This window comes from Apodemus sylvaticus, chromosome 23, assembly GCF_947179515.1.
Source record: "Apodemus sylvaticus chromosome 23, mApoSyl1.1, whole genome shotgun sequence".
In the NCBI taxonomy this organism is placed as follows: domain Eukaryota; kingdom Metazoa; phylum Chordata; class Mammalia; order Rodentia; family Muridae; genus Apodemus; species Apodemus sylvaticus.
In genome coordinates, this window is record NC_067494.1 from 39,844,475 (window position 1) to 39,867,332 (window position 22,858).

Below are 22,858 nucleotides of genomic sequence, written 5' to 3' on the forward strand. Positions count from 1 at the left end.
CTGCCTGTGAGGACAGGCTGGTAGGGCCTGGGAGGTTTGGTCCACAGGGCTGGGGCTGATCTTAACCAGGTCTCCGACAGGTGAGGTAACAGGCAGTCGGTTTAAAATAAAGCTTTCAATTGTACTACATGCAGACACACACACATACACAGACAGACACACAGAGACAGACAGACACACACTCACACACAGAGACAGACACATGCACAGAGACAAACACATGCACAAAGACAGACACACACACACACAGACATACACACAGACATACACACAGAGACACACACATATATATATATACACATAAACATAGACACACATAGACACACACAGACATATACACATAGACACACACAGAGACATACACATACACACCCATAGAGACATACAAATATACACATACACAGATAAACAGAGACACATAGACACACAGAAACACATACAGACACACAGACACAAACACACAGACACACACAACACACACACACACACACACAGTGTTATTATAGCCTACATAGCCTTGGCTTTTTCCAGTTAACTGCACAACACCAGCCTTTGGCGTGACAGGCCACAGATTAGACCTCTGCATTCAGGAAATAGAACGGCAGGCAGAAGTCTCCCACAGAGAAGCATAATTGCAAGGTTGATGCTGGTATATTTTTAGATAGAAGGTTTTTTGTTTTTTTGTTTTTTTACCAAAACATCTTTCCTTTTACAGGAAATAAAGAAGACAGTGGTGTGTTAGGAACCCAGGTTAGAACCCGGGCTTCCCTTCCCTGGCAGGGTGTCCCTGCCTTGGGTCATTCCCTTCCCACACATGGTGGATAATTGCCCTCTTGTGTTACACAAGAGGAAATGGAGAAATGCCGATTTCTAGGTTAATAGGAAAATTCTTTTTCTTTGTTAAATAAATTTTAGACAAAAGCCAAGTCCTAAGAGCTTTGCAGCCTCAGTTGAGGGATGAGGGAAGAACTTTCTTGAGGGTCAAGTGCTGACACAACCACAGAAACAGTAGGTAGAACCCAAGGGCTGGGACCTGGCTTTCAAAACACAGACCCAGAGCTCTGGTCTGGTTTTATCAATGAAGAACCCGGAAGCTGAGAAAGTTTTCTCATTACTCCCTGCTATTTCCAACCCTATAAAATGAGGTGAGCCTAATACATGCTCCCTTGATATTAATCACACACTGTGGATGAATCAGGATTTTTCCAGCCATGAAGATGAAGGTTCAAAAGCATCTATAAACTGACCATTGCCCAGGTGGAGGGATCTCAGCTTCAAGCTAAGCTATGGCTTCTAGAGCCATAGCTGCCTGCCTGGTCCTTGACCCACGGTGTTCTCCGTCTAAAGGACTTTCTCCGAACCCACAGCGCTGTAAAATTGCAGGGTCTGAGCGAACACAAGAGGACTGTGCCAGAGCCTGGACATGGCAGACAGTGCTAGCCTCCTTCTCCCAAGGCAAATCCCAGGCCACTGTCTTCTGTTCCCTCTGTCATTTCTGATCTGTCTGGCAACAGTGTCCTCTGCAGTGACTCAGTTTCCTATTGGTGCTGTCTAAGTAGAACTTTCCCACCCTCATTAAAGTCCATATAAACCATACCTCATCATTTACCATGTGGTCCCTCTGGTCCCACAGCGCCCCCTTCGGTTGCTCTGGGAACTTCCTCTGCGGTGCCAGCTGAGACTGTGGGTGTGGTGCATACCCTTGCTGTGTGCTGCTAAACACCATAGACCCCAGGTGTCGCTTCATGCAATGCCCATGGTTTGTGATGGCAGAGTTTGGCTTGACAGCTGCCTTTAAACACAGGCTAGTGCTCTGCCATTACTTCTTAGATATTTGGCTCTGGTAGGGGAGCTGGTAATTTTGACAGAAATTGTATTATGCAAGGAGAATGGAGAGAGAGGGCATCTGTTTGCTCCCGGGAACCTAAGCACACAGGGCTTTACCATGGACCTCCAGAAATATGTTTGCATCTCACCAACATTTCCTGAGCATGTACCTGTCAGGCACTGTGGTACACTAGAGGCATCAAAGTAGAAGTCAGCCCTCAGAGACAGTGTTTAAGAGCAGAGCACACAGGGCCCAAAGCAGAATGCATTGTGTCTGCAATGCTTCCAGATAGAGAGTAATTATACGGTGGTAAAGAGTATGATTGAAAATTATCATCCACATGCATGCATCAAATAACGCTGTATGAAATATAGGAGGCAACCATTATTAGAAAATTTAAGCATAGCTTGGTATAAGATGACACTAGTGAAAAACAACTTCCCTCCTTTATTTTAATCATTTAGGTCAACAAAATACAAAAAGAATCAAAGATATCGATAAAAGATGATGCTTATGTTGAGATTGACTTTTATGAAATGTTCTTGTCAATATCAGCTGTCCCTGTAGCATGAGCAGAAATTAATCATATTAGGCTTCAAAAAAATAACCCAAATTTTAGAAAGCAGATAATGTTACAAACTATCATCTCACGACCTGGGGGAGAGGGGGGGGGACTAGAAATCAACCCCAAAGATGGATGTACAAACAGCCAAACATAAAGTTCTGAAGAAAGATTTCTCATCACCTCTTGAGGGACAGTCTTTAATGCTACAGCTGCGACACATGTAGAGACTGACAAAAGGAGGAACACAGAAGAAAGCTACGGCATTCAGAGGTATAAATTATAATATTTATTCCTCAAGAATCCCAAGCATGTATAGCGTGTACTTTGATTTCATTCTCTCCCCTTTCCCTCCATCTCCTCCCGACTTCATACCTTCTCCCTTTAGAGCCCACTGGATCTAGTGCGTGTTGCCCGTATACACATGGAGGGAGACCCGTCCACCATAGCATTTTCAGGCTACAAGGCCCCACACCTCTAAACACTACTTTCCCTAGCACACATCAGCTGTCAACAGATCCTCATCCAAGGCTCGGGGCTTCCTGAACCACGCATGTCGACTGACTTGATCCCGCATGGACAACCACAGCTCTTGTGAATTCATGAGCCCAACTGCCCTGTCCTGCCCTACCCTGCCCTACCCTGCCCTGTCCTGTCCTGTCCTGTCCTGTCCCAAAGATACCAATTCACTGCAGTCTTCCCAACCTCTGATTCTTACAATCTCTCCACTTCCTCTTCCATGATGTCCCCTGCACCTTTGTGGAAGGATTAAAAAGCCACTGGTATAAATGCCCCTGGGTCAGGGCACACTGTGCCAAGACAGGCAGTGGGTACCACGGCTAAGGACCCCTTAGGGCTATGAGCATGGCCAGTGGGTACTGTGTACCCTTGCCCAGTTATGAGCCATAGCCTAACTGCTGGTTGTGCACCTGGCCCTATGCTAGGTGGATACTGGGAGACTGTGGTGAATGAGTATCTTGCCCTGTGAGCTTACAGGCAGGCCTGCAGACACAGGAAGTAGAGGACACACAGGAACACACAGGTCATGTAGGAACATTAGAAGGAGCATCCCATCTGAGTTCCAAGGGGCAGGTTCTAGAAAGCAAGACAAAGGAAGGCCGGTGATGTAAAAGGCTCTACCAGGAAGCTAGGGCAGGCTATGAAGACCTGGGACAGGCAGACAGGCAGCGCGAGGGACCAGAGACTCAAGGCATAACAGGCTGAAACAGGGCAGGGAGGATACAGGCTAGAGAGGTTCCATTTTACTTTAAGGACAAAGGATAAGGGACCTCGTGAGGGTTTCAAAGTGTGCCCTGCGTAGACACTGCAAAGCAAACTGTAGGATAGAGCCAGGAGATGGTGACAGAGCAAAGATATACTGGGGAAGGCCAAGGTAATAGCCGAGAAGTGGGAAGGCCTGAATGGAGCCCAGAAACTTACCAGAGGCGGGACTACTGGGTCACAAAGGAGGATATTCCTCTGACTCCTAGATTTTAACATTTCCCACATGTAAGCTTAAGGCTTTAAATCCACACGTGTTGAACCTGCAACCTCTGGGCTGCTTATATCCCTGGATAGTCATGAATGTGGAGCAACCCGTTTATAGGGCATATCACAGTGTCAAAGGGCTGGACGCCACGGCTTTTAAAAAAAAATAAGGTAAAGTTTTCATGTTTACTGTCCTAACTGATGGCCTGAGTCTATAAAATACAGATGTCCATCTAGAACTTGGCCTGTAGCAGCTTAAAGCTGATGTGAAGGAGCTGAAGGAGCCTGCAGCCCCATAGGAGGAACATTATGAACCAACCAGGTCCCCCAGACCTCCCAGGGACTAAACCATCAACCAAAGAGTACACATGGAGGGACCCATGGCTCCAGCTGCATATGTAGCAGAAGATGGCCTTGTTGGTCATCAATGGGAGGAGAGGCCCTTGGTCCTGTGAAGGTTCGATGCCTCAGTGCAGGGGAATGCTAGGATAGGGAAGCAGGAGTGGGAGGGTTGGTGAGCAGGGGAGGGGGGATGGGATAGGGAGTTTTCAGAGGGGAAACCAGGTAAGGGCATAACATTTGAAATGTAAATAAAGAAAATATTTAATTAAAAAAAATCTAATGTGAGGATCCAGAAACAGTGAGCTTTACAGAGCCAGGAGTGTGACACATGCTGGTGCCTGTAATGTCAGACACTTAGAGGGTGGGGGAAGGACAGAGGAGTTGGAGAAAGGACTGGAGGAGCTGAAGGGATTTGCAACTCCATAGGAAAAACAACAATATCAACTAACCATTATCCCCAGCTCCCAGGGATTAAACCACCAACCAAAGAGTGCACATGGAGGGACCCATGGCTCCAACCGCAGATGTAGCAGAGGACGGCCTTGTTGGACATGGATGGGAGGAGAGGCCCTTGGTCCTGTGAAGGCTGGATGCCACAATGTGGGGGAATGCAAGGGTGCGTGGGGGGAACCCCTTCATAGAAGTAGGGGGAGGGGGCATGGGATAGGGGGTTTCTGGAAGAAAGGAAACCTGGAAAGGGGAATATATTTGAAATGTAAATAAAGAAACTATCCAATAAAAAAAATAGAGGTAGGGCTGAGATCACTCACACTAGAAAGGTAGGACCACTCACTGGAGGCTCTAATCTTGGACCCAAGAGCTCAGCCTTTGTTGGGGCGCCAAGAGCAGAACTGTCCCTTTGTGGATATCTGTACCCAGAATGCACAGCACCAGAATGTCAGTTTGTTCATTTACAGCAAGACACTATCACAGAGAGGGACCAGAGTTCCCCCCATGCAGAGCCAGCTCTCTCTCTGCCCAGAGTCTTAACTGTCTGGGAAGGTTATTAGACACCGATTATAAGTGTCCTATGGGAAGCCCCCCATCCATGGAAGAAGAAGAACTGCTGAACGATCAGCCCTGCGGTCCTTCTAGATGCCCGTGTCACATTTTCTCATATAAGACTTGGACCCTTGTGGACACACACATTCAAGACAATTTGTTTATGTGTATGGGTGTGCATGCTTCTCTGTGTATGCATATGGATGCAGTTGCCCCTGGTAGCCACAAGGGGGGGTCAGATTCCCCCGAAGCTGGAGTTACAGGCAGTTTTGGGTGCTGGGAACTGAACCCAAGTCCTCTGCAAGAGCAGCATCTTTGCAGATGCTGGGCTGCCTCTCCAACTCCAAATTCACTTCCTTATGGGGCCATAATGATTTAACATGGTACAGGTGCATTAAATTTTATACAGTATGATATCTTCTATAATCAGTGTGTTTATTTGTTCATTGAAGTTAGTTTAGACAAAGAACAAGACTGCCTATATAATAGGAAAAAAATTAAAGCACGTGTCGCACCAACAGTACTGTCTAAACCACAGAATTTCTGGAGCTTTGGTTCATCCTATCTGGGCTTAATGTCTACACACCATTCGGAAAGGCTGCTGTGTGCAAGGCCTGTGTGTGCTGCGGGGTCTGAGCCAACAGAGGGGCGACCTCCGGCCAAGTGCGTGCCTGCTTTTTCTGGAATTGTCCAAATGCAGTCAGTTTTAAAAATACTTTTTGTCAACACCCAGAAAAAGCCAGAGTAATTACTCCACTGAGGTCTGTTTCTGTTGGCCAGACTCCTGCCACCCTCGCCTTTCCCTCCCTCCCTCCCTCCCTCCTTCCCTCCTTCCCTCCCTCTCTCTCTGCCTCCCTCCCTCCTCCCTTCTCTGTCTTCTTTCACTCCCTCTCCCTCTCTGCCCCCTCCCTCTCTCCCTCTCCTCTCCTGCTGCTGTTTCTTGGACTAGCTCTGTCCGTCTTTCTTTATGTATGGTCCGTGGCTGTGTGACACAGAATGTGAACTTAGCTCTGTCTGTGCCCCTCTGCTCTTCAGAAGTCTCTCTGAACACTTTTTAAACTCTAGCTCAAATCTCTCTTCCAAGCTCCAGACTTAGTAGATGTAGCTGATACCAGATTCTTCCACTCGTAGAGACATAGATGCCTCACAGCCGTCTTCCCTGGTGACATACTGAATGGCAGTGCTCCTCAGAAAGTCCCAGGGGACACCTCCCTACTATACTCTGATCCCCTGACCCCTCCCCTCCCCACATCTTGGGCTTTCACTTACTAGGTAGACCCCCCAATTCATTCTCTCTCTCTCTCTCTCTCTCTCTCTCCCTCCCTCCTTCCCTCCCTCCCTCCCTCCCTCCCTCCCTCCCCTGTCCCAGCAGCCAGAGACTACCAATAGCTCTTACCCACAAAGGAGTCTCCTGCTCCCCACACAACCCAGCTTCTGTCTGACACTAGACTAACCACCCCAAGCAGAATCTAGCCACTAGTCAGGCCTTCTACCCGTCTGAAGGCCCATAAGCCTTATGAGCCTCCCAGAAGCCCTGTGCTCCAGCTGGGTATGCACCGTGTTTCTCAATGCCTTCTGGCCCCAGCCTCAGCCTCTGACTCCTTTCTTAACTCTACATTTTGGCATGCATTGCCTCCAGGAGGCCTCCCAGACCCCGCCCCTCTAGCCCCCTCCTGTACTCTTCCTTAACACCGAAGACCTGTGCTGTCACAGCAGATGTGTGCACCAGCTTGCTTGCAGATTGTCTCTGCCCCATCTGCATGTAAGCTCCGAGGACAGGTTGTTCCTCTTCAAGGTGGCAGTTCCCCAGCAGTAGCACTTATGGACAACGCTGGCCCGGGAGGGGACTAAGTCAAGATTCCTCTTAGGAGTCTATCGACACCTCTTGTTCTTGCCTTCTCTTTGGAGAAGAAGGAAGCATTTCTAAACTCTGTTGCTCTTGCAGCTCTATAGTGAGGTCTGTGCTCTCAATTGGAAAGAGACAAGGTTTCCTTCACCAGAGGTTCCAACATCAAACCTCTGAGAAGGGCAGGGCAGGTTTCAGAACCGGGAAGACAGCTAGCTCACTGGGCCAGGCAGGTGCTTGCCACATAGCCCTGAGGACATGGGGTCTGAATTCAATCCCCCTAGGAAACGTGCTTTGTTTGTTTGTTTTTTTAAAAAGTTAGCATGGTGACACATACTTGTAATCACCCAGTGTTTAAGAAAGGAGCAGAGAGAACCCTTGGGTTCCTTGGCCTGCCAGCTACATGTGGCAAATTGTCCAGAGAAACCCTGCCTTAGAAAACAAGACAGAACAACTAAAGTGGACCCAAATCTGACTTCTGAATATATACATACACATGTATATAAACACACACACACACACACATCACAGACCCTCAAGGTATACATGTTTTTAAGTGTTAAATCTGACCAGTATCCCCACTCTCCTTACAGGACAGGAAAGACATCATGAAAACCACTCACAGACTTAGGCCTGTTCCAGAACAATTTAGCATGTGTGTATTTACTCAAGCAAATAGTTTAGGGCCTTCTCTGTGCCCTAAAGCTATAGCTTTGATCCCTGTGTTTCCCTGCAACTCACAGTAAGAAATGCATTTTCAGTGGGATCTCAGTGAGCCCCCATTCAGAAATGAAGTCTTGAGTTGTACCGCTTAACCACGTGGTAAGCCCAGTGCAGTCTCTTGATTCTTTTTGGTGCTGGTCATGACCCACTAACTTACTGACCTATTCTACTACTTGACTCTGACCTTTAGTTAAACGAACCTAGGGCTTAAAGGGCAAGCAAAATCACTTCCCTTTTGTGTAAGCATCTTAGTCATATCGGGCAAGCCACAGTTCGTACCCACCCACCACAGCTGGGCTTGTACAGCTGTTCTCCTGAGACCCTAAGGATGGCAGATTAGCATGCCACACAGCAAGAAAGCAGTCACTCTGTAAAAGGCACCTGCTGGCCTGTCTTCTTACGATAAAACAAAATTTAAATTAGGTGTTGAAATAAGTCACTTCAGTTTCTATGATCTATGTTTCTAGGCCTGTAATTCTTGGCCCTGGTGTCCCAGGAGCAAGGTTTCAGGACATGTAGATTCCTTTGCAGGGGCAGGTTGGGACAGGCCAGTCATTTTTGACAGCTTTTCAAAGCACTAGGAAATGAGAACTCTGCTAAGAACCACGGCCCTCGAGGTTAAAACCGTTTCCAGGACTATAAAAGAGCAGAGGAGAGGCAGGGTGGTCTGGCTCTTTGCTGACTCTTTGCCCTGATGGCCTGTCTTTCTTCCTCTAGCTGGTTGGCCTCACCCTGGCTGTGGCAAAGACAGCAGCCAGAAGAGTCCCCATCCCAGGTCCAGTGATCCTGAGACTGGCAGCCTTCAGAGGATGGTGGTGAATTCCAGCTGAGCAGGGAGGGCTTAATCCTCCTGCCTCAGACTGCCCCTGTGGGCCTGCTGCTGGCTGCTGTTAGCTTTAACTCCTGCTCACAGATTCCTCACTATGCTTTGGCCTAGCAACCCCTCCTTAAGCCCTTCCAAAAAGCCAGCCAGACTTGTGCATGTTCATCTGCCACAGCTAGGAAAGTCTCATTTCCGGGCCATTAAACCGTGACTGACTCCAGAGATGTACAGTTGTCCGTTCTCCCAGTCCAAGGTGGATGCCATGCCCTTTTGGAAGCATCTCAAAGTTCTGAACAGCTTTTATATAAACAAACTGTCCCATGATTCCATTCCACAGTGGGGAGGGGGCATAAACTATACAAGCTGCTCTTGACCATGAAAGAGAGAGGGCCTTCTGTCTGTTCTTTTGAAAGCTTTAGTTTAGAGAATTAATTTAGCTCTCCTGCCTAGACCACAGTGACTCAGTGGAGTGTTTGCACGCTTTCTGTGATCAACAGGAGACAAAAGCAGTACCCTGTGTTAAGAGTCTAAGATGCCTGCACAGGCCCAAGTCTGCTGTCAGGACTGCCTTATGTGCATTGTTAACTCCTGGCTGCTTTTAGAGCCACCGATTACTTCTGGCCTTTACCTGGGTATCCCTGAGCTTCAGGGGTTTTGTAAGTTCTTTATTTATAGTTTCTTTGCTGAGTCCCCCCAGCACTTCCACGTGTTCTCGGAGCAGTCACCGTTGACTTCAGTTCTTAAAATGGAGTCACAGTATAAGAGCTAGAAGGAATTTTGGGTGACATTTCTTACCAGGCAAAAAGCCAGGACCCAAATTCAGGACACCAAGTCAGAGACCCATGTCCTCCGAAACAGTACAACAAACCACAGTACGACGTCTGATAACAGCGCAGACCACACACATCGGGCCCTCAGCGTGGAATGTTCAGGGTCATTATGACAAACACGTACTGCCTAACTGCAAATCCACCAGATCTGTGGAACTGTAGCAGTTGTTGTTATAAGTTTTTATAAGCAGTGGCCCAAAATAAGATACAGTGAGAAAAGCCAATATATAGCACAGACAAAGGTGGAGTTCTTGGGTTCAGTAAGGAAGAAAAAGTGAGAGGTGGGGGTTACCCATCTGGAAACCTGGTCGTCAGGACTCTGAGTGACACAGGCAGGCAGAAGTGCCATCATCGAGGGGAGAGCTAGGCACCCGCTCCAAGGATCACCCAGGGAACACAGGCCAAGAAGCTAATGAAGTGTCACTGGCGTTGAAAAGTGCCCCTGGCAACGATGTGGAGGCCACACTGAAGGGGGCTTCCCAGAAGAGGTGACAGTAGTTGTCTTAGTCAGGGTTTCTATTCCTGCACAAACATCAGGACCAAGAAGCAAGTTGGGGAGGAAAGGATTATTGAGCTTACATTTCCATACTGTTGTTCATCACCAAAGGAAGTCAGGACTGGAACTCAAGCAGGTCAGGAAGCAGGAGCTGATGCAGAGGCCACCGAGGGGTGCTGCTTACTGGCTTGCTTCCCCTGGCTTGCTCAGCTTGCTTTCTTATAGAACCCAGGACTACCAGCCCAGGGATGGCACCACCCACAATGTTCCCCTTCCTCCAATCCTTGATCACTAATTGAGAAAATGCCCTATAGCTGGATCTCAGAGAAAGGAGCCTCTCTCATGGAGGCCTTCCCTCAAGGGAGGCTCCTTTCTCTGTGATAACTCCAGAGAGTTTCTGGAGTGATAACTTGTGGCAAGTTGACATGCAAAACCAGCCAATATGGTGGTTCAACAAACAAGACACACAGGCCACAGTGAACTTCAGAAGCAGAAATAGAACGCTAGAAAGGACTAGAAATGCAATTAGCTGTTTCTTTTGACCACCTGGGTATGAGGGATAATCAGGCATAGAGAAAAAAAATGAATATGTTCCCTCCAGTGGGTACCTGAGTGGAGGGGGCACTGCAGGCTATAAGGGGGAAAGAACCAAGAAGGTGGGTAGGGCAGAGGGCCTTGCCCCTGCTGGATGGGAGGAATCTGGACAGTTAGCTAAGAATCAGCCAGTATAGAAGGTAGAACTTCACAGTAAGTCCATCCTTGGGGTATTGAACTGTATTTCAATATAGGCAGGATTCTGGCCAGGGTTAAAGATCTGCACAGTTAAACTCATTGGCAAAGTGTGCTCTGGTTGTTTCTCTCAGGTCTCTTTTTGCCCTGTGGTAGAAGTCTTTATCACTCAAGGGGACGTGTAATGATTGTTCCTGTTTGAAGCGGGTTGGTCTGTGAAGTTCTGATGCTCCGGGGATCTAAGGATTTAGGCTTAGGACAATGACTAGAGAGACTTTGGGTGCCTTTGGCAGATGTTGTGAGGAACAAGACATTTTGAAAGGCCGACAGTAAGATAACTCAGTCAGCCGTATCTCCATTTCTCAACCCAGAAAGATGAAACAGGTGAGCTATTACCGTGCTTAGACAAGGTGGTCCTTGACTGATCACCACGCCCACAGGTAGAGTCTGACCCCAGGGTCTAGGGCAGGGGAGACAGATGAAATACGGAAGCTGAGACTCCAGGCTTTTGTTGTGGATTTGATAGGGAGTCAGGGCCGGTTAGCAAAAACAGCTTCTAAACAGCTGTTATAGTATGACCTGCGTCAAAATGCCAGCCTCCCCAGAACCTGTCTGTCCCTTCTCCTAGAGTCACACATTTATTGCCATTGGGGAACTGGAGTTAAAACAGATGACAAACCCAGACAATTTGAGAAGATAGATGGATATAATTAGCCCTGGGAGATGACAGGAAGGACCGCCACTGTTCATTAGTCAAACTCCTTTAAAATTAATGTGCAAAAGAGACCTAGCAATGTGGTTGGCAGGAGCCGGTGAGATCACAGGGATGGGGAGGACACTTTAGAACAGGCCACACAGCTGCCCACGGTGATGCTAAGTTGTACCATAAATGCAGCAATTCTACATTTACTAGCTGCTTTTATATTGAAAAGATTTAGTTGTAGTTTTGTTTTGTTTTGTTTTTTTTAAGAAATGGGTTTAAAAGCCAAAGAATCTTAATTTATAAGATACTAAAGAGATGCTAAGATGGTAAATCCCACACAAGCAATGATTAGATGTGGTCCCTTTTGGCGTTTACATTTTTATCCCAAAGATGTCACTAAATGCACCGGCTGTTGTAAGCGAAGACATTGAGTCCTCATTGGAAGCCCTGTAACAATACTGTAATCTATCTATTAATTTTATTTTTCAGCAAATTAGAATACATTTGGGGGAAGGGGTTGAGAAGAGAAAGTCTGGGAAGAAACTTCCTACCAGATACTCACTTGGTTCGCATCAGACCCCACTTCTCCCACAAGCTCCACAGACCCAGCTATAATGCCCACTTGGCAGCTCTGTCAGATTCCCATGACTAAATTAAAAGTCTTCACTTTCCTAATGTTCCCCTGGCTGAGAATAAATCTCCCCTTCCCATGTCTGAAAGATTTCTCAATGGAGGGTAGAGGCCTTTAGCATGGGTTTTTGTGTTTACTGCTGACGGAAGCATGCTGCAGTGTGCCTTACATCCTGGTTCCTAGACTCACAACCTGCAACCCACACGACCCTTAAAAGGGCCCAGCCAAATGGCGGTTTCATAAGAGACAAGCTAGCATTGGAGACAGCCCCAGAAAGAGGTTCAGAATTTGGATAACCACCCAGTCCTATGGCCTCTTTCCCCAACTGTAAAATGGAACAATAACATTGAGTCTAACAACGTTAGATAGTAAGAGAATTAAATGGTAAGAATTAGGCTGAAGAGATGGTTCCAATGGTAAAGCGCTTGCCTGGTAGGCAGGAGGACCAGGTTGCGTCCCTGGCATATATGTAAAAATGGTAGACGTGTTGTGTTTGTAATCGCAGAGCTGGGGTTGTGGAGACAGAATTCCCAGGGCTTTCTGGACAGTCAGTCTAACCTCAGTGGTCAGACCGAGATCTCTGAGAGACCCTGTCTTAAAAGACAGTGGACAGTGTCCCTGGGATGACACCCAAGGGTGTTCTCTAACCTCCACATACATGCAAACATGCAAACATACATGAAAAATAACTTGATTCACGCTAAGTGCTTTGCCGTGCCTGGGTCCTGGCGAGGTGGGAACCAGCGTGTATAAAAACAAGAATGGTCTCAAAGTGACCAGGCAGGGGCCCTTCCCAGCCTTGAGTGCAGTGGGGGACTGTTAACCGCTTAGATCTGGATGGAGATAAAAAATCCTTAAGTGATAAAGTCTCTGTCCTGGAATCCCTCGCTAAGCTAAATTCCCAGCTGTCCCTCCAGGATTACTTTAGGAGTGCTGTGTACCCCCTCAGGCCAGGCAATGATGTGTGTCACTGGATCTCAATATTTGTCCTAGAACACAAACACAAAGTACCTTGCAAAGGGGAAAATTCTTCTGATTTTTGGAAGTAAAAGAAGCCTGAGGTTTAAAGAAAAGCAATTTTCCACTTCGAATCTTTAAAAACATTTAAGTTAATTTGGATGTAATTAACATTTAGATTAGAAGCTTCAAGCCTCCATTGCGGTCTCCCTCTCTTGGGTCACACGCGTCTCAAGATGCTCTAGAGGTTAAGACTGCCTGTGCCTGTAACTCTGAGAAGGAAGATTCTCCCTGGGCGTGATTCAGAGCGCCTTTAATCCCAGCACTCCTGGAGGCAGAGGCAGATGAATCTCTGTGAGATCAAGGCCAGCCTGGATTACAGAGTGAGTTCCAGGACAGCCAGGCCTACAGGATGAGACCCAGTCACAGAGAAGGAAGGGAAGGAGGGATGGGGAGAGAAAAAGAAAAGAAAAAGGAATGGAAAGGAAAGGAAAAAGAAAAGCTCTGCATTCCAGCTCCAGAGCACTCGTGTGGACCTCAGGCCACATCAGTACAGCACTGAATTCCACTCTGAGGCCTGACAAGTTTTGCTTTGCTTTGTTCTGTGCTGTGTTGTGCTGTGTTGTGCTGTGTTGTGCTGTGCTGTGTTGTGCTGTGCTGTGCTGTGCTGGGCTGGGCTGGGCTGGGCTGGGCTGGGCTGGGCTGGGCTGTGCTTTGTGCTGGGCTGGGCTGGGCTGGGCTGGGCTGGGCTGGGCTGTGCCTGTGCTGTGCTGTGCTGTGCTGTGCTGTGCTGTGCTGGGCTGGGCTGTGCTGTGCTGTGCTATGCTGTTCTGTTGAGACCAGACTCCTCCAGGTAGCCATGGCTATCCTGGAACTTGTTCTGTAGACCAGGCTGGCCTCAAACTCCCAGAAATCTGCCTGCTGGAGCCTCCTGAGTGTTGGGATTAACAGAATGCTCTAGCACCGTTCCGCTAACTTTTTCTTTTTTAAATTCATTCTTTTCTCTGGCTTCCTTTTTATTCCTTGATCCAGAGACTTTCCGGTTCCTGACCAGCTTTACTGGCAACTCCAGTATTTCTTTTTTTTTCTCTTGTTTTCTTTTCTTTTCTTTTCTTTCTTTCTTTCTTTCTTTCTTTCTTTCTTTTTTTAAAGATTTATTTGCTTTTATGTATGCGAGTACACTGTCGCTGTCTTCAGACACACCAGAAGATGGCATCAGATCCCATTACAGATGGTTGTGAGCCACCATGTGGTTGCTGGGATTTGAACTCAGGACCTCTGGAAGAGCAGTCGAGCTCTTAACCACTGAACCATCTCTCGAGCCCCACTCCACTATTGGCTAAGGTCTCTTTCATACCCTCCCAGGTCTTCTCTTAGTCAGAGAAGAGGTCAAGTAAGGGTCTCAGCATTGAGTCTCAGATCCAGCTGGGCCACCATTGGTTTCCAGACTGGTTGTCTCTCTCCGGGCTTCCTGGGCTGTGTCATGGAGGACAGGAGAGGTGCGTCATGGAGGACAGGAGGGGTCCATCATCCATAATAGGAAGTCATGCTTCTAGCTGGAACAGTGTGTCTGGACGCTTCTTTTAATCATTCATAAATTAAGGCTGTAAGGTAGGATCCTGCTACCTTTTCTTGGGTGGTATCCCCACGGACAGCATTCTTTCCTTGCTTGGGAGCCGAGACAGGTGACGTGGTACCCCTGCATCCTGCAGATCTCACTCGGGTCTCCAACCAAGCGAGAGCTTTTAAATAGAGCCTTCCTGCCTCCCACAGTCATAGGGGTTTACCCATAATTACAGCTGGCCACCTGCTTGCCCAGAGCACTACCCAGTCCCCAGACCTCCCCAGACATTTCCTTACTTTTGGCTTTCCCAGCCTCTTCCCTTCCCCCACCCTTGTTCAAGGCCATCAACTGCCCGCCAGGCATGGCCCCACTCCTAAGCCTGCTACAGGCCCTGAAAGTCATTTGTTCACTTTATGCAATAATCCACACACAAGTCTTCTGAGTATGCGGGTTATAAAGATGATTAGAAAGACTCCATTCTGTCCTTGAGAATCATGAGGTGGGGGTAGGATAGCAGAGTGAGAAAGAAGCAGTTGGAAGCTATCCAGGGTGTGGTCGGGATGGCTCTGGCCAGCTAACCCATCATTTTATAGAATGTTCTTGGGTTTCTTTTTGTTTTTTAATTTTATTTATTTACATTTCAAGTATTATCCCCTAACCCTGTTTTCCCCTTTCCTGGAAACCCACTATCCAATTCCCCCTTCCCCTGCTTCTATGAGGGTGTTCCTCCACCCACCCACTCCCACCTCCCCACCCTCAATTCCCCTACCCTGGGGCATCTATTGAGCCTTCATAGGACCAAGGACCTCTCCTCCCATTGATGCCTGACAAGGCCATCTTCTGCTACATATGCAGCCAGAGTCATGTGTACTCTTTGGTTGGTGGTTTAGTCTCTGGGAACTCTTGGAGGGTCTGGTTGGTTGGTATTGTTGTTCTTCATATGGGGTTGCAAGCCCCTTCAGTTCCTTCAGTCCTTTCTCTAGCTCCTCCATTGGGGACCCCGTACTCAGTGCAATGGTTGGCTGCAAGCATCTGACTCTGTAAGTGTAAGACTCTGGCGGGGTCTCTCAGGAGACAGCTATATCAGGCTCCTTTCAGCAAGACTTTCTTAGCATCCACAATAATGTCAGAGTTTGGTGACTGTATCTGGAACGCATCCCCAGGTAGGACAGTCTCTGGATGGCCTTTCCTTCAGTCTCTGCTCTGCACTTTGTCTCCGTATTTTGTTCCCCTTTCTAAGAAGGACCAACACACTCACACTTTGGTCTTCCTTCTTCTTGAGCTTCATGTGGTCTGTGAATTGTATCTTGAGGATTCCAAGCTCCTGGGCTAATATACACTTATCACTGAGTGCATACCATGTGTGTTCTTTTGTGATTGGGTTACCTCACTCAGGATGATATTTTCTAGTTTCATCCACTTGCCTAAGAATTTCATGAATTCATTATTTTTAATAGCTGAGTAGTATTCCACTGTGTAAATAAATGTACCACATTTTCTGTATCCATTCCTCTGTTGAGAGACACCTGGCTTCTTTCCAGCTTCTGGCTATTATAAACAAGACTGCTAGAACATAGAGGAGCATGTGTCCTTGTTATATGTTGGAGGATTCTTGGGTTTCTAACCACATCACCTATGGAGGTCCTGGTGATGTGTAGATTCATACAGCCTCCTGGTAAATAGCTGCTGGATTAGAGCCTACTCAGTACTTTGGCAGGTGAGAACACAGAAAAACTAGCGTGGCTTCCAATGAAAGTGGGCAGAGCCCATGGGACTTGATTGATTGGATGTAGCTGGAGTGGAAAGGATGAGGTCAGCAAGAGGACGGGTCTCTGAGTTAGGCAGCTGGCTGGACAATAGTCGAGAGAGGCTCATGTTTGGGAAAGAGCCGCAGGAAGTCTAATTGGAGAAGGCATATCTGAGATGCTAGCCAGATCTAGCAGGCGTCTGTCGCTGAAGGTAGGAAGTAGCCATTTTGGCATTGTCAACATGCAGTTGGCTCTTGAGCCTTCAGATGAAAGATTTTACCCATGCATGGAGTCTATAGTGAAGAGGAAGGAGCCCCTCTAGCTCATGAGTAGCACGGGGGAAAACAGGAGAGATACCGAAAGTTAGGTGTTAGGGTAGAAGGGATGGCAGATTCACAGGCCTGTGATACCTGATTTCTGCATCCCCAGAGGGGCCTGGGAGCCTCGGACCCAGTAGCCACAATGAAGAAGACATCTGCCGAAGACGTGAGAAACAGTGTGCAGAGAATGGCTTGGTGCGCCTGCAGTTTCAGTGGGACTTGGTCCACCAAGAAAGTTTCAACAAGACACAGTTCTAAAGGAAATAGCTTCCAGGCCAGGCTTCGGGAGAGCCAGGGACCAAGCCCAAGCCTGAAAAGTGCTAGCTTCCCAGAGGCCTCGAGGAGACCACAGGACTCAGGGAGTCATCTTTGCTGCCTGACCTGCTGTCAAGAGATCGCAGCAGCATTGTTTGGCTAGGTTTAAAGATTTCTAACTTGAATTAAAAGGCCTGTGCTAGGGATTGGGCCACACAAAGTAAAACCTTGTCCTCTGGAGGCTTCTAGATGCTAATGGCTCCCCTGCACCTTGCATGTATGTGGCTTTTGCTGAGAGCTGTTTTCCCTGCCTTCCAGAGGCTCCGTCTCTATGCAGGATTTGCAGAACCAGGTGTACCACTGAAGGCAGAGTCTGGCCCACCACGTGCTTATTAGCTCCTGGCTTCTGCTCCCACTCCCATTTCCTATGCTCAGCTGTCAAGCACAAAAGTAATTGCTCGAAATAATAGCCTTATAGTCTTGGGGGAAATCTGGCTGGGGAGGATTTTTCCCCATCTTCTGCATTCTTCATCATGCAGACCTGCCATTGAATAGGCGGTGGACTGATGACTTGGGGAAGATGATGTTTGCTTGTTTGATTCTTTGAAGACATAGTTTTTAGGCTCACAGAACAAAACCAGAAAGGAAGGTCCTATTCTCATCTACCCACCGCCCCTATACACACATCCTCTCATCCTCTGCATCCTTACCGGAGGAAGCAGGTTTTGTTAGGGCTGATGGCTCTGTGCTGACATACGGTCGGAGTCTGTGGCTTGCATTAGAGATTAGAGGTCCCGTGGTCTTGAACAAATATCCAGTGGCATAATAGGTGTCTATTAGTACCCAGCAGGTTTTCATGGCCCTAAAGATTTTGCACGCTCTGCCTGCATAGCCCGCCCTCCCCTAGCCACAGCGAGGCAGTTTTTATGAAGGTATTAGGTGACAGTGTGCATTAATGTGGAAATCCCAGGGACACACCAACCGTGATTACTTTCCTTAAGTGTCTGCGTCTTATGGGCCATCAGCTCTGTCACCAGGCCACTGCGCTTGGAATTTGTCCTGCTGTCCCCTCTTCGTTTGCTTGCTGCTTGCAGTCCAGTGTCCCTTCTGTTTCCTAGACCTTGAACCTTACCCAGGTGTCCTTGCGCCTTTTCAACAACTGTCACGTGGGGGTCTGAGCCTATGACTCTCTTGAAACTGTCCACCTTACCCACCTCTGTCGCGTTTTATTTATAAAACATTCCATGTTTTCCGAAGTCCATACAGAGAGATAAAATATGGAAATTAGGTAGGCAGAGAGCGGAGGAGAGAGCTAAGTCGAGTGCTGAACGTTCCCCCAGCTCAGGCAGGTGGTCTGGATGAGTGGGTTGTCTGGAGTAAGTAGGTTGTCCGGGATTACACGAACAGTCTGCATCGGGAATCAGCTGGAGAGGAAGAAGAAGCACTTTGCTACTGCTCATAAGCAGAAGAACAGACCGGCCACAGATGCTTTGCAGACATGAGTGAATTCCCCCAGAGTGAACAGCCTTGGGCTTACACTTTGACCAGGGGAGGGATGGTGTGCAATGCCCAAGCATTGCTTGCTGACGTTAGGAAGGACCACAGGCAGTGTGTACACTAGATGCAGGATCTCCAAAGGGCTGGCCTCAGGAATAATTGCTCTGCTGCTCAACTGGCTGCCTCTGCACAGTCTCCCGTCTCCTTGTGCCTCGTTTCTTTGCTTGTCTCTAAGATAGCCTAGTGACATCATTTCCTCATAGGAATATTAATGCATGTGACTAGTTTGAGTGATTATAACTAGAGTGGGAAAACAAAGGATTGACCCTCTGTCCTGCCCTAGGCCCATTATGACTCTTTCTGTGACCAGTTGCTGTATCATGGGGCCAGCCAATGACATAGCCAGCCCCAGCCCCGCCTAGTCCTTGTCATCCAATGGTGTTGGCACCATTTAAGGGAAGATTGTTCTGTGAACACAAAGGTTCCTTTTGAGGAAAGTCTTGACTTCTGAGTTTGAGAATGGGTGCTACCGTGTTTCTTTCAGTAACCATTTGAGGAGAATTCACGTCTGGTGTTTCAAAACACCTGTGTCCTGTTGAAAGACTAACTATGCTCCTGAAATGTCTCAGTGCTAATAAGGACGTCTCTGAGTCGTCCATTTGGAAATGCATAGCCCGATACTGTTCTGCTGTGTTATTGGAGTATCGCGGGAGGGAGGGGGCTCCTTCGCGTGCGCAGATATCTTATTAATTAAATTCCATTTCTCTTTCTCTGCCTCTCATTTCAGAACAGTTTGATCACCACTGTCCCTGGGTAGGCAACTGTGTGGGCAAAAGAAACTACAGATTTTTTTATATGTTTATTTTATCCCTGTCCTTTCTGACAGTCTTTATATTTGCATTCGTTATCACACACGTCATCCATCGTAAGTATGCCTGGCGGAACAGGTGATGTATGTAATTGTTTGCCCGACCTTGGCTTCTTCTGACTTGATTCTGAGTTCCTATTTCTGACCATTCTGGCTTTCTCTCCACCCCTCCCCCACCCCCACCCTCCCCCACCACCATCCCACCCCCGCCCTGCCCCTCCCCCTCCCCTCCCCCCTCCAGCCTGCTCACTGTGATTTACTTTCTCCATCCCTCTACATTCCTCTCTCTTTCTTAAACCTTGATCCCTCCAATGGCAGTTTCCAGGTGTCACCTGGACCAGGTCCCACTTACGCTAACGAGGCATCACACTGACCTGCCTGCACTCTCCAACCTCAGTAATGTCTGCTGGGGTTCCCCTGAAAGGTTCAATCCCTCCATTTTGTACAAGGAACTACGGGCATAATGATAACCATCAAAAAGTTGAATCTGCTCCTAAATGACCCATGGTTTAAAAATATACATCCCTAGAGGAAGAATATGGCATACTATCAACTGACCATGGTTTAAAAATATACATCCCTAGAGGAAGAATATGGCTGGGGGCAGATACTGGGTTTTCTCCTCCACACATTATATATGTTCAAAATAGACATTCAGTGAGAGCCTCAATTTCCTGCCAGAGTATGACCAGTCTCTGACATATAAAGAATGTGGCTTTTTATTTTTTTAAGTTAGATTTGAGAATACGTGATTTTTAGCATATTTGCATAAGAATTCAGCATTTTTTTTTCATTCACCATTGCGAAGTGCATACTGAGCTTCTTGGTCTCCGAGTCATTCCCTTTCCCACAACCAGGGATGGTGAGAAGGAAGTTAACTGGTACTGAGTTACAAATCTAGACCTTTACACTTCCATTAGAGTGTCACTGCGCACCTTAGCGAGCAGCTCGGCCTCTCAGTCATTCCTGAGGTATAAGGATGCATGAGCAAGCCCACAGCCTCGCTCTGGTGTGTTTCTGGAAGGATCTAAACAGAGTGGCTTTCTCGGCTTCCCCTGTTGGCACGGATCTTATGAATGGAGCAGGCAAAGGCTCTGTAGGTTCCATTCCCAACCCTTTTGCTTGGGTGGAGCCCATGGACGGACTGGGGAAGCAAGGGCTCCGAATGGCTTCCTCTGGTCTCTAAGCAACAGTCAAGTGTAGCCACTGCATCAGCTGCCAAAGGACTCACAGCGCTTCTAATCTCCAGGCGTTTCTGATACGATTCTCCTGTCCATATGGGACACAGACCTGGAATATGGCGTCTAAGTCAGTGGCTTTGTGGGAGAAGCTAAGGACTCACCAGAGGCCTCTTCCATGCCTCTGGAGCTGGTGGCATGGTGGCTTTGCAGAGACACCCCCACCACCACTTTCCTGGGGCTTTTTGAATACCAAAATGGTAAAAGCAGAGCTGGTCTGTGGATTCACACACAAAAGCAGCAGAGAAAAAGCAGAGGGTGTTAGACGTTGTTTTGAAGGAAGCGACTGTTGGCATAGGCAGAGGAAGTATCAATGCTCTGTGCACACATGATGATCAGAAATAGTAATTTTTTTGCCTTACATTCTTTTATAAATTTTGTAAACTTTCTTATGAAAAAAGAAAACACTTGCAGATAAATAAAAACAGCATGTGCCAAAATTAACCAGGGCCCAAACTCTGTGCTGCACCGTGCATCTCCACATGGTTGAGATGGGCACGACTTGGTGATCTCACATCCTTCAGGGACGCTCAGAAAGCTTCCGTTTCACACTATCCAGTTGCTCTCTGAGCCTCCACCCTGCGTTCCAGAGCTTCCGGGCTACTTTTCAATTACTCAATCCTGAATATAAGCACCAGGAAAACATATATACACACTTATACAGTTCATCACACACTCACACACATAGTTGTCAACCTCACAAGCTTCACATCTAGTCACATGTCGTCATGCACCTGCACACACACACACACAAAACAAATCTTTAAAAAAAATTTTAAAGTAGGATGTCACTATATCAAACACAAAGCAAGATCCCTTTTCTCATCAAATTAAGCTTAACTCAAACTCCCCAATGTGTCCTTGCAGGACAACGACAATGATCACCCAAAAGGAGTCAGTAAATGAACTCTCTCTGTTTTTTCTGGGTAGCAATAACTACCCAGGAAGATTGTTGCTGGTAGCTAAAATCCCTAAGACCTCTACTGCCAAAAGTTAACGAATATGGGCAAAACAGAAGAAACCGTGTAGGATTTTGTTTTCCTGTTAAAAATGAGGAGAACACAAGAGTAATCAAAGATATAATTTATGAGAGAACATACAGATACGCATCTGCTTTCATTGAAAAAAATAATGTCCTGCAGATGTTGGTTCTAATTCTGAATCTGCCATCTGATCAGTAAACTGGGTGCCCTAAGGCTTACCAAATACAGAGATTGTTTAGTGGGCGTTGACACACCTGTTCTTCTTACATAGATAAAAGCATGGGGGTGGGGTGAGAATCTGAATAGTAAATCTTGACTTTATTCCACAGGTTCACAGCAAAAGGGATTCCTCGATGCCCTTAAGGACAGTCCAGCGAGATATCCTTTCCAGCGGTTCAATGGGGACTTTGCTCACGGAGTCAGTATTTCTCTAGCCCCTACATTCTTTCTTTATTCTTACCTTGCTAGTCCTCTGGCTTTGGCTTTTCTTCTCATAAATCACACCCTCAATCATCCCGTAAAGGCATCGGGAGCCTCACACAACATTCCCTCCTATGAGGAATGGCATCTGAACGGCGAGTCTCCAGGTGACTCACACAGCGCTGTCTAAACTGAAGAGCGCCTTAGCTTGAAAGCTGTGTGGAGTTTCATCTGCCCCTCCCACCCCAGAAGCCGACTGAGACCTGTGCTGCACCAGGTTAGGCTGAAGTAGAGCTGTGAGCCTGTCTGATGTCACTGTGGTTAGCAGGTGTTTTTCGCCTTCATGGATGCCCACGTATGAGTCTGTTTGGGGCAGCATGTGAGGGTCCTGGGATACTTCAGAGACTCTGGGGTACTTAACAATGTTCCTCTGCAAGTGCAGTCACCTCTACTGTCTCTAGACAGAACTCTCTTTCACTAACCTGAAAGATTAAGTCATTTAGATACTCGGGGACCCTTTCCTACCCTCCCAAACAGTGCACATATTCACGCCTGGTATTTTGAATCTTAAAAAGAAAATGCCTGTGTGTTAAGTGCTGAGTGGGCCTAGGCTGATGCTGATTTGCTGTGGGATCAAACAGAAGGACCTGCTGACCTAGCTCCTCAGGACTCAGCTTTCTCCTCACATAACAGCATAGACCGCATTTGAGCTGTTCATTAATCTCATGAGTGATTTTCAATGGTGATATGTAAACATACTTTTTAAAGTAAAGCCGGCCATGCTGCTGAGCCCCGGGATATGGAATGAACATGTGTAGGGAGGGGGCTGGTGTTTGCACAATAGACGTTATCTCCTTCTGGCCCCACAGAGCACTGTGGACTGCGCAGGAGGCTGGTGACCCGTGCATCCTCCGTGGTCAGCTGACAACTTGGTAATGGTGTCTGTATGGTGGAAGGAGACTGGGGAATACTGATATCAAGCGATGAGGGGATTGAAGAGTAAAT

At 47.4% G+C, this 22,858-nt stretch overlaps 1 protein-coding gene across 3 annotated transcripts in view; it reads left to right on the plus strand.

Annotated features, from left to right (window-relative positions):
- The window catches only part of Zdhhc14 (zinc finger DHHC-type palmitoyltransferase 14), a 260,562-nt gene that overhangs the window by 199,843 nt on the left and 37,861 nt on the right, over positions 1-22,858 (plus strand). For all 3 annotated transcript variants that reach the window (XM_052169860.1, XM_052169861.1, XM_052169862.1), the window contains exons 4-5: positions 19,132-19,269; positions 21,763-21,811. In XM_052169860.1, the coding sequence (XP_052025820.1) occupies positions 19,132-19,269; positions 21,763-21,811 (187 nt within the window). The remainder of the gene's footprint in view (positions 1-19,131; positions 19,270-21,762; positions 21,812-22,858) is intronic.